Raw genomic sequence first — 12,739 nt, 5'->3', positions numbered from 1 at the left:
TCATTTGACTCTCCATTCAACACCATCAAAAACATTTTTTTGATGGTGTTGAATGGAGAGTTTCATGATCTTTCTTTTTATTTTCAATGAATGGAGTTTCATGATCTTTCTTTTTATTTTCAATTTTGTTAAATTCATCTTTGTTAAAAACTGCCATTCCGCAATAACTGGTCCCAAACCTTGCGATTTTTGATGAAGAAATTAATACTCGTCCCATTAACATAATGGAACTCATTCCAAGCGTCATATTAACTCCAAACGGCCAGAAGTCCTTCAACAACAATTGTATTTTGGTGAATTTCTGACCGCTTGAAATTGATATGACATTCGGAATGCTTGAACTGTCGAGGTTAATGATATCTATAGATATCATCAACCACAACATTTACAGTCACGGATCCAATACATAGATGAAGTTTCCTTTAAATCTCACCACTTTTATATAGTGTTTAAACTTTTACTTTGAATTTTGGACAAAAACTTGTGATTGACTTTGAACAATCTGTGTCTACCATAGCTGTCGGTACCTTATTATTAATTTTTAAATTAAAATTTCACTGTTGTTTAGAAGCTAAATTGCACAGATTCCTTGCTCCTGTACTTATTTTCTTGCATCCTAAGGTATCACGAAGTCACACTTTTTTTGTTATAACATTTAAGGCATCGAAAAATTTCCTTGGGAAACAAGTTTATTTTTTAGTAAACAGTTCTTAGCAATGTGGTTTAACCTGCTGCATTTGTAACACACTAAAATTGTTTTTGTAGAATGATGTTAAGACACAGTGCCAATAGCATTAATGTAATCTATTCTGATGCTGTTTGAAGCAGCTTATAATACTGATTAGGTCAATCACTGCCTAAAATTTTAATGATAAAACCTCGTGCAATCCCACGACAAACGTCAAATGCACTAACTCTTCTGACAGTTTAACCAAATAAGCCAACGGTTTCAAATTGGCCAAAAATGCATTAGCTTTTTTTCTCCATCATATTATTTTTATTCCCTAAAAAGCTCAAACGTATTGTGAGCATCCACAGAAAACGCTTCCAGCAGAGCTCGCTCAACTTTATTTGCATCCTGCTTTTCTTTAACGCTTCAAAACTCGAATAAGCAGTTTTTTAAAGAAGAAAAATTTCCAGGTTGAGTTCTAGGTTTTTGTTATGCCTTTTAACAATTACTTTTGTTACTTGTATCCACACAGCAGCATCTAAAGTTTTATAATAAGTAGCAAACATAGCGAATAGTTTTATAATCGATTCCATGCCTGCTTTTAATTTTTTCGACTTTTTACTATTAAACATTTCAATTTAAGTAAGCATTGTTTTAAAACAAATTTTTTTTATAAAACTGTTTTAAAACAAAGTTATGTATATATCATTGTGAATTCAATACTAGTCTACTTAAATGCTCAATGCAAAGCTAAAATCTGCATAACCCTAACTGCTAAAAGCGTAAAACTATTTTCAAGAGAAAATACTTTAATTCCGATAACTTCGTCAGTGAGGCAGTCACTGACGTAGTACCATTCTTATTAAATATGAATTAGTCATCAAATAATCAAAAACTATTTTAATGTACTATCCTCGTATATTTTCTTGTAAAAAGTACTCTAATTCCTTATTTATTAATTCTTTTACGTTATTAATGTTCTTTTCTTTTAAAACTGATATTCCCTGAGTCATGGCTGTTTTTTGTTTAACAGGAAATTAAGTTTTTCCTTCATACAAAAGTCGGTTTTTGATTAAATAGTAATGATGTCATTATTTGAATCTTAATCTAATTCATTCATAGGTTTCTAATCACTAATAACGAACTTTGTTTAAAAAACAAAACACTTACATTGCACTTGAACCCATTTAAATTTTGCTTTATCAACTCCGCACCTAACGAAAGGCAATCCACCGCTAACAACAACCCAAAGACAACAGTGTAATGCGATCCAACGCTGAACTAAACGTTACATCACTAATCAAACTGGTGCTCGACGGTAAGCAAAATTGAAATTTTTTACTATAATATTATTAAATACTAGCTGAGCGGACCTGAAAAATACGGGTCTCCTTCAAACCGACTATTTCTTTACTTATCTATTCCGCACTAAACATTTCTACACGTATTTCTTATATACTTCAATATTTTTTAGTCAACGGTAGAAAAACAATTTAACATTAAAATATTTGCTTTAAAAGCTAAAAAAAAAATAATAACATACATCTCTTTTCCGGAAGATCCACGAAGCACGTCGGATTAGCGCTCGCTGACTATGTGTTCAGATTTAAAATTAAACTTTATAGCACATTATTCCACACTAGTAAGGGATCCTAGCTCTTTTGGGTTAGAGTAAAGGCTTGAAACTGAAATTTATTTTGTAGGTCTTACCTCTGGCTGTGGTCTGCTAGCCCATAAGTGAAAGAAAAGAGTGTATTTAGCTTTCTTTTCACCCGGTTTGAAAGTGGAAGAAAACATAAAGAGACTATACCAGACGACCGAATGGAATTTACTGATGCACCACATCATCACATCAGTAGACGTCTCCAATAGTAGTAAATCACAAATTTGTTTTTTGTTATATACTTTTAAACATAATTTTTGTTTAACCTCATCCTCCTATACTCTTTTAGTCTTTTTTTATTATGTTTTATTATATACACACACGCACACACACATACATATATTTATACTTATACACAAACGCATACATACATAGAGACACACAAATACATACATACATACATACATACATACATACATACATACATACATACATACATACATACATACACACATACACACATACACACATACACACACACATACATACATACATACATACATACATACATACATACATACATACATACATACATACATACATACACACATACACACATACATACATACATACATACATACATACATACATACATACATACATACATACATACATACATACATACATACATACATACATACATACATACATACATACATACACACATACACACATACATACATACATACATACATACATACATACATACATACATACATACATACATACATACATACATACATACATACATACATACATACATACATATATACATACATACATAAATACATACATGCATGCATGCATGCATGCATGCATACATACATACATACATTAGGATGCATCCAATGCCCTCATGTCAAAGAATTGTTTTGTCCCTACTCCAAAATTGTTTCATTGTATCCTAAATGCCTGTTTGCCAAACTTTTTCAAGATTTGAATTGATTTAGGGGTCCACTACAAATCTGAACTTTTATCCATTGTACAAAAATTCGACATACCCGAAAGAACCAGAACAAATGCAAAAATTAGCATTTTTTCTACGATAATTATTAAATATTATCTTTATAATTGCTTGAAAATAAATATCTATTTTGTTTAATATTTAATATTTAGTTTTGTTTTATATCTATTTTGTTTTAATAAATAATAAATAAAAATATAATTATTAATTAATGTAGATATAATAAAATAAAAAAGTAGTGTTTTTTAATATATTCAAATAATTATATAATTTTATACTTTAACACATAACACTTTTAAAGCGCCTTACAGAATATTTTGAAAATCTTGTGCCAGTTCATTAGTTTCCATCTTTCATTTTAGGTTGTCATCTACTAGGCTGTTTCTAAAATTTTTTAATGGCTAATTAATTATCTTATCAAGAAAGGTAAATATTTTCTCATTATAAAATAAGGTATAATTTATAATAATATACATTATATATTTGTATTGTGTAATTTAAAAAAAAATTGAGCCCTCTGAGCATCCTTAGTTGGGTTAAGGCATGTCCACACGACCAGCCTATAAGGACCCGTCACTCCAACAGACCAAAACTATTAAATGTTAATTTATTTGTAGTTATTAATCAAATTATATTATTGTTTTAGATTGATGTGGAAACTGACCTGGCAGTGCAAACACCCCCTAGTGCCCTTACCATTAGTTCATCCGGCAATCCGAAGAGCAAGAACATAATTACGAAAAAATCATCCATCAATTTGGTCTAGGTAACAAGATAACTGATGATGACGCAAAAATAACCGGCTCTCGTTTTTCGATTTCTCTTGAAGTGGTGCTTTGTGTCGTGTATCACCTTAATGAAGTTGCAAGTGATAATCTAACCAGAAGGGAGTCTGCAAAACTTGTCTTGGTGAAGTTAAAGGTCTTCTATTAAAAGGCAAATATTCCAATCATCTTTAATTGTAAAGCATACAAGCAGATCATTAAACATTTTGATGATAATAACAAAATACCGGCAAACGTAGATCCACTCGTAATTGTATAAAGAGATACAGTAGATAGAATGTACGCTAGCAAAGACATCTCCTCCATAACTGGAGAATGTGAAACTGCTTGTAAAAAATTCAGAAGACATGCTACTCCTACAGTTGATGAAGACTTATTGTTTGGCCGATGCAACAAAGTGTTGACACGTAAACTTCAGCGTCGGTACAAGCGTGAACAATGTGAGGCAAAAAGACGTGAGAAAATATCCAGCCCTCTGACAACTATAACTGAAGTGACAGCAGCAAACAACAACTCTGAAAGCAGGGATGATAAAGTTGATGGTGTTGAAGATCATAGTAATTTGGGTGGACACTCAGGACAGTGACTTTCCGTTGATATTCCACATAAACACCTAGAAACCAACGTTGCCTTGCACCCCATGATATTGTACAACGACGAAGGCTTGTTGCAGTAGCAACTCGCTTAAAAATGGCACCCACACAGCAGACAATTTACACCGAGTTTCTCATCGAGGAGGCAGGTCGTAATTCAAAAAAGGTTTCTACATTGTACACACTAGTCCGAAATGGCTCAAAACTTGAACTTAAGTTTCCAAAGAAACCCTCAGGGGGAATTGAAGTACACATGCTCCCATTTCAAATAATGCAAAAATTGAAACCAAACTATTTCTTCCGAGAAAGAAAATTGATTTTGAATTCTTAACATTTTATGAAGAAATGCTGGTTGACAAAATTATTGAAAAAAATGATTTTGACTCATTCTAAACTGGAAATACCATCTAAATGTTTCTATATGTAGCATATTTGTGTGCTGGAACATTCCGTTATTATATGTATGGGTTTAGAAAAATCCTTAGTTTAAAAAAAACATTAGTGTACTAAGTGGTAGTTGTAGAAATAAAGTTTGAATATAACAAAAGCATAATATTCATAATATTGAGTCTTTTTTATTACAATTAAGTTAAAATGATAAATATAAATACTAGACAATTTTAATTCACATTTATTCTTCCAAACAAATAAAAATCACATTGAATATTTCTTTTTACATTCTACAGATGTTTGCTATTAAATTCGACCACTAATGCTTCCAATTTCATTTTATATTCTGGGTGATGGCAGGGCCTTTTAAATCTAGTCCAATTAAAAATGAAGATGTGATGAATAGACTCAGTTGCTTGTTCGCTGTAACACCCAAAGACTCTTTTCTCTGAGCAACAAAGTCTTGAATGTCATAAAAAATGGAATGAACCTTTGGAGTGACACTGACCATTGTAAGTTGAAAAAAGGAGCTTTTAAAGCTGTTGATTTTATCAATTTAACTTTCATCCAGTGCATTGCCAAAGCAAGCTGTCACAACAGAATCAAATTTCCTGAATGTTTCAATGATGGGAAACGTTTCAAAAGCGCAACTTTTCTCAGCAAGCTGTTGCAATACATCAATATTTTTCACAAGTTTGTGACACTCATTCCCAGCATATTGACCTCAATGAAAAGGCTGACATTTGATGTGAAGAGCTGATGGCCACTCATCAGCCTTTGACCAGCGGTCTTTCAGTGCTTTGTAGAGGTGATTAACAACACCCAGGAGTAGATAAAGTTCCATTGGAGGAATAACGCCTAAAACAATCATTCCATCTTCTACAGAGATAAGGGGATCATGAATGACATTTTTGAATTGCTTTACTTTTTTTAGATCCTTGCCAGCATTTTCAAAGACTTTGAAACACTTCCGTAGTGTTCCAAAAGTGCAAAGATTGCCTTTGAAGGACAGATTCTTGAAGTCTATATCACACCATGTGCATGGATGAGTACTAACATGTGATTGCAATCCACACAGGATGTTAGCTACTTTCATGTCACATGAAACAAAGTATTTCATACTGTTTGGTGTAATTAGGTTCAGGATTGCTCTCAGATTTTCATAATTTTCAGGAACATCTTCAGCAATGGCTTCAAGAAACTGACGTTTAACACTACTTTCTTTTCCAAGCTGAGAAGTTAATAATTTTCTTTTAGGTGAGTAAAGTGGTTGAGATCATAGATCCTCCTGCATTCCATGGGTGATCTTAAGAAAACAGTCACCTCCATCTATGCCAAGTTTTACTATATGATCAGTAAAAACTAGTCTTCTCTTCAAAATTTCATCTGTAAATGCATAGAGTTGTTTGCAGTGGACCACTGTTTGATGACTGATTTTATTCTGATTATGATGAACATCAATTGTTGTTTGGGTGAAGTGATCAGAAAGCTTCTTACCAAGTTGAGAGAATTTCTCACAAAAGTTGGTCTCAACTATTTTGGATTTTGACACTTGATTGAGAGTTAAAGCAAGCTTTTTAATTCCTGTATTTGACAATCCTGTGTTAGATTGCACATGCACTAAATCATGGGCACTCAACTCAGATTCTTTTTTGAAGAGTTCCTTTTGACATGCAGGACCTAAAAACGTAGTAGAAGTGAGAAAAATGAAATAATTCATTCTATGTAAAGTTTTCTTTTACTTTTCATTAATTTGGTACAAAGGTAAGTATTATTGTTTTCCTTTAAACAAAGGCTTGTCCATGGGAAGTTGATAAAAAATCATAAAATATGTTTTTTGTTTAAATTGATAGGTGAAATTACAAATATATCTGTTTTATAAAAAGTAAAATAAATCTTCCAAAACAATACTTTGTGTTATAGGCAATGGTCTACCACCCCCAGATCTTCTTATTTTGATGATTTCATGAGGAGATGCATCTTTTGAAAGAATTCTTCCAAATCTTTAGATGCAAGCAGCTTTATATTCTCCCTGAAGGTAGACTTACTGCAAGTGTGTGGAAAACCTCTTCTAATGATTGTTAAGCAGTCTGAATATCTTTTCTCAGATTTTGATGATAATGATTATGATAATGATGATGATGATGGAATGCTTGATGTTTCCAAGGGGTGTCTCTCATTTAGCTTGAGGTGGCCAATTTTGCAAATGAGGCAATCACAGTCCCAGCCTCTTGTTGAGAGACAGGTTTCAATTTGGTCAAAATTAAAAAGACTTGGAAGTGTCACATTTTCGCTATTGTGCCTTTTTTGAAGATTATCTCTGCAGCGATCACAAACTCCCTACGGAACCCTTTGATCAGCAAAACCAATTTCATCAGAAAATATTTCTTTAACTCGCTCAATCAAGAAGGAGGTTAATACTCTTTCAGACTTTCTCATAAAAAGAAAACAACTTTGACAGGAAGAGCTTTTCCTCATGTTGCATATTTTCTTTTTTTACTATTACCAACAACAGATATTTTTTTTACAAAGTACAAGAAACAACACTGTCAGCAATATTTTGATTTTTTGAAGTAATTAAGGCGTGAAGATTTCGAACAGTTTTTTTTTTGCTGCAAGGATGTCAAATACCAGGACCAACAATTTGACAGCATTCTGAGCAAATTCAATTTCTTTTTTTAAGTGTAATCATTTCAGATTCTATGTACGTAAATTCAGAAAGATTAAGTGTACTACTACTTTTAATACACTGCACAAGGCAACAAATAGCAAAATTGCAGTTGCCATCTTTTTGTTTAATTCTTCCCAAATTTTTAACTTGATCACGACCATTTATCCAGGAAGTCTCCTCAGCTTTACTGATAGCTTTAACTTTCTGTTTCAAATGTAAGTTTGTCTTGCAGTTCCAAATATTCCAAACGGATGAGAACTTAGACGGAATCCAGGGTCCACAAATTCTTTGATCAAATGAATCAATGAACCATTTTTCTCCAAAGATAGGCATTTTTTGTCTTTATCGACACAACAGAAACATATCCATCTTCTATTTTATGAACGAGATCCTGCTTTTTGCAGACTCATTTTGTACAAAAACGTTTTTATTTAGTATTTTCTGAATTAGATTTTTAAAATTTTAAAAATCAATATTCTAATAAACTGTTTAACTTAAACAAATTATCAGACAATTGACGTATTTTATTGAGACTAATTTGTCTAAATTATTGTGTTTATGCCATTAGTTTGATATTAGATCGTTTGTAATTAGTCTCTAAATAAAATTATCTTCAATTTTAGGCACAAACCACGTGATTTGCAAGCAAGTGAAAAACGCCTCCTGTATTCCCCTGATTGAGAGAAAGTAACTTTTGAAAAGAAACAAAGTATTACCTTGAATCCCATCATAAATTGTAATTAGGCTTCAAATTTTATCAAAATATATTTTGACGCTCAAAAGATACATTAGTGGATGTCAAAATGACACGTTTTGCATAATCATTTTCTTCTGCAACTCCAAAAATCTTGTCTACTATAGATCCATTTTCCCCAAGTAAGCACTGCTCAGGAATTTCAATGCACCCGCGAAAAAAACCATCTGCTTTTAAAGGTAATGTTTCAACACCAAGTTTTAAAAGCCATTGAGAGAATTCCTCTTCTTATGCCCGATCCCTCATATATTCTATTAATGAAAATCGCTGGACAATTGTCAATGTTGATATCATTTTATACAGGCTTCAACAATATCAGTTGGTTGCCCTCTCTTTACAACGGAAGTATTAGCCTAAAGTCCCCACCCATAAGAATAACTTTACCACCAAAAGGAAACTTGTTATTGCAAACATCTTGGAGTAACTTATCCATGGCATTTAGAGCATGTTTGGGTATCATGGATGCCTCACCGAGTAAATACAGTCTAACTTCCCTTAGAAATTGGCCGTGTATAGAATTTGGAGTTACATTGCATGTGCTATTTTCCAAAATCAGCACAGGAACTTTGAATAAAGCATGAAGTATGCATCCTTATATTAAAAGAGTTGCAGCTATTCCTGTCCATGCAGTTGTTGCAGTTATAATATGTCTACTGCTAGTTTCAACGATTAAATAAATGTACGTAAATGCTTTAGCACAACCATATAAAAAGAGCCATCCATATAAAACAATCTAGACAGTTTATTTTCATTATTAGGTTGCTCTTTTAGAGCAGAAAAGATAGCATCAGTAATTTGAAGCTGATTATCATTTAACAACGGTCTAACTCTATTTGCTTCATCAATTAAAACCTGAACATCTTCCTCTTTATTTTGTGGGACATAATCTAAAAACTCATCTAAAGTAGGAAGATTATAATCAGCTAAAGTTTTACCATGATTATTTATAGATTCAATTTGACCCTGGGGTGCCTGCTCAGCAATTATCGGTGGCATGGAACGGTGAATGTAAGCCTCCAGCATAAAATCTTTAAAGGCATTACAAAAATTAAATGAATCATAAAGTTCACAGAAGGTCAAAATAATGGAAAACAAATGTCTAATTTGTTTTGGTAACCGAGTTGCAACAGCCTCAGTTAACGTATTTCTCCATTCAGCGTCATCTTGTAACAGACCTAATTGAGGACATGCTTCACGGAATGTATTAAAACTGTACCATTAACAGTACTCAAATCTTCAAAAGAAACTGCACCTCTAACATGCAAAAGTAACATTGTATGATAAAATACTTCGTCTATTGGACTTACTTTATACATCTTTACAATCACCTTATTGCTACCTCCTTGCCAAACTTTTTGTTTTCAATGTTTGCTATCAAAAACAAAGTGGCATGGAACTTCAACATACGGATAGTGCCGGGCTTGTTCATTTTCAGCATTTAAGTTTAAACCATGCAGTTAGATGAGTGTCACGCTGTGCTACACGGTCTAAACCTGCCTGTTCTTCACCTTCTACAAAATATATCATCTAATTATCTGGTAGTGCACCTAAAGTTGAATGATGTTATATGACATATCACTTAAGGAATACTCAAATATTCGCCACAATGCTACTGGAGCTGAGAGATAGTGACAATTTAAAAACGTGTTTATTTTATCATGGTTAACTTGCTTGTTTATCAACACATTAGCACAGTCATGCCCCTTGTAAATGTACTTATATAAATATTTAACTGACTTTATAGTCATGCAGGCTTCAACATCTATGTGCGCTTGATATTTTTTAAGTAGTCACGGATTATAAGGTACAACCCAACGGCTATCAACTTGATTACCTTTTATATTGATAATTCTTCTGTTATCAACACGTCTACAGCGTGGTTAACCATTAAAAACTGCAACAGTGTGGGAATTAAATTCTTTAGGAAATTTTTTTGTACATTTCTTATCTTTCATGCGGGAAGAATTGGGATTTAAAGTTCCATATGGTCCATGTATCATGCATGATTTTATAATTTTACGAAGTTCAGGATCAACAGCTAGGTCTGGAATTTCTGCTGATATTAAACAATCAATATCTTCTGCTTTTTCTAGCTTATCAGCATTTACAAAGTTCAATAAAATATGTACATGTGGCGAACCACGTTTTTAAAACTTAATAACCTGCACATGACTTATAACTAACTGACATGACTTATAACTTTGCCAAAGACTTCATGCTTAAAAATATCCTCAAAGAAAGGTTTAAGTTTCATTTTAAATACACGACAAACTAAATCAGGTTTTTCATTAACAGTTTGGCCTGGATTTAAATTTTCTACAATTTCTCTCCATTTGGGATTGCAGGTAAAAGTAATGAATAGATCTGGTTTACAATATTTTTTTAAGACTGCCATCGCATCTTCAAAGTTTTCTTTTAGTGCTCTTGGACTTCCAACATATGAAGAAGGCAATATAACAACACGGCCTGGTCTTACCTTAAGATCATTAGCACGGTAAATTACATGTTCATGCAATGCATCGTATTGTTTATTTCTAAGTTTTTTTTAGTTATTTCTAATAAAAGCAAGGCGTTGTCCCTCGATTTTGACATATGCATCAACAGCATATTGCTGAAAACGTTTCTTACCATAGAAAATAGGAATAAAAGTTTGTCTAACGGCAAGCCTATAATTATAATACTGAGACAAAGTAACATGGTTTCTAACACAAGTTGCATGATCAGGATTGTGCTCCAGTTGATTGTACCATCCAGCATCATCTCTCAGGAAAAATATTGGATATACCATAGGATCTAAATTTGCAGACATAAATAAAATTGTTTTCAAAGACTGACCTCGAGGGTATATAACAATTTCCCTGGATGCAGGTGGAGCATCATCATCTCCCAAAAACGCAACAGCAACTTCCTCATGGAAAGGAAGATTGTATCGAAGTCTCTCATGACCTTCAAGCAAAGGCATTTTGACAACAGAAGTCGTTCTTCCTTCTAAAGCTGCTCGGTGGATTTCTTCATCCTCTACTTCTGCCATGTTTTTAAATGGGGCAATATTTTAGGGAGGAGCTATTTTGGCGGTGAAGGAAGCAAAAGATAAAGAGGAATTATAACTCTTTACATGTTTAAATAAATTTTAATTGACAGCATGATCAACATGGCTTTCTGTTAATAAATCAGTCAACAATGGTGGTGTTAATGTTCTGTTAATAAATGGTTAACAATGGTGGATATGGAGAAAGAGGAGCTAATACAGCTTTTTCTGAATGGCAGCACAAAAAATGAGTTTAATTTAAAAACTTCTTTGCCACACAATACTGACAAATATGGTTTAATTCTCCGAGGTAGTTTATAACTATGGCAATATTATTTCTTGCTATGCGATGCATAATACACCTATTGAGTTCTCGCCTAGCCTAATTTCTTTCATTTTGATTCCAATTTATTTCAGCTTGCTTGGGCTGATCTCTTTCATTTCGAAGACAATTTATCTCAGCTCGCCTAAGAGCATCTCTTTTATTTCGGCGACGGTTTAATTCATCTCACCTAGACTGGTTTCTTTCTTTTCGACAAAGTCTAATAGTTTCACTTCTTAAACTATTAGATAAAATTAAGCATCAAAGGAGTGTGTAAAAATGATGCTTAATATGATAGAAGTTGAACTTTTAGTTTTCTTTATCAAACTTATTTAAAATAAAGTGTAAGTCAATAAAACAGAGCGTAATATAGTAATCTAGTTAAATTCTACCTCTACTATTAGTCATCTAAATTAGATGTTTTAAAATAATATAGCAATGTGTAAATATAACATATTTCTATCAAGAACTTAAACTAAAGTTATAAACAAATTGATATAATCTCTTTAACTGAGTAATGTTAAGTATTTACAGGGTTATTCATTTTAGATGCGCGTCTATTCATTTTTATATGCGTGTTTATTCATTCTTATTTGCGCATTTATTCATTCTTATATGCGTGTTTATTCATTTTTATATGCGTGTTTATTCATTTTTATATGCGCGTTTATATGCGAGTCAACCACCCATAAATTCTCTAATGTAATTTATATAAACAATAAATACGCTTTCATACTTTTATATAGATATATTTTAAAATATAAACTAGGTTGTTGCCGCTGCTGTTTATTTAAAAAACGGCTGCCGAGCTACCGCTGCATTTATGTAACTTTGCATATGGTTGTAAAATGGAATTAAGTTAAACTCTGTAGTATCCATAATATTTTTAAGTGTCCTGA

General features: G+C 32.5%; 1 protein-coding gene and 1 long non-coding RNA gene across 2 annotated transcripts; one reads left to right on the top strand and one right to left on the bottom strand.

The window, feature by feature from the left end:
- The first annotated feature begins 1,809 nt into the window (after positions 1–1,809).
- Positions 1,810–5,217, top strand: LOC136090549 (uncharacterized). The gene is made up of 4 exons (XR_010643496.1): positions 1,810–1,988; positions 2,374–2,544; positions 3,660–3,723; positions 3,944–5,217. It is a non-coding gene; the product is annotated as an uncharacterized LOC136090549 (long non-coding RNA).
- A 5,153-nt stretch (positions 5,218–10,370) lies between these two features.
- LOC136073125 (uncharacterized) lies at positions 10,371–11,521 on the bottom strand. Its single transcript, XM_065817866.1, has 3 exons — positions 11,172–11,521; positions 10,679–11,024; positions 10,371–10,583 (listed from the first exon to the last, which is right to left on the bottom strand). The coding sequence occupies exons 1-3, from the start codon at positions 11,519–11,521 to the stop codon at positions 10,371–10,373; spliced, it is 909 nt and encodes a 302-aa protein (XP_065673938.1).
- Positions 11,522–12,739: the final 1,218 nt, after the last annotated feature.

Source organism: Hydra vulgaris, chromosome 14 (assembly GCF_038396675.1).
Source record: "Hydra vulgaris chromosome 14, alternate assembly HydraT2T_AEP".
Classification (NCBI taxonomy): Eukaryota; Metazoa; Cnidaria; class Hydrozoa; order Anthoathecata; family Hydridae; genus Hydra; species Hydra vulgaris.
The sequence above is the reverse complement of the archived record's forward strand: the minus strand, read 5'-3'. Positions and strand labels throughout refer to the sequence as shown.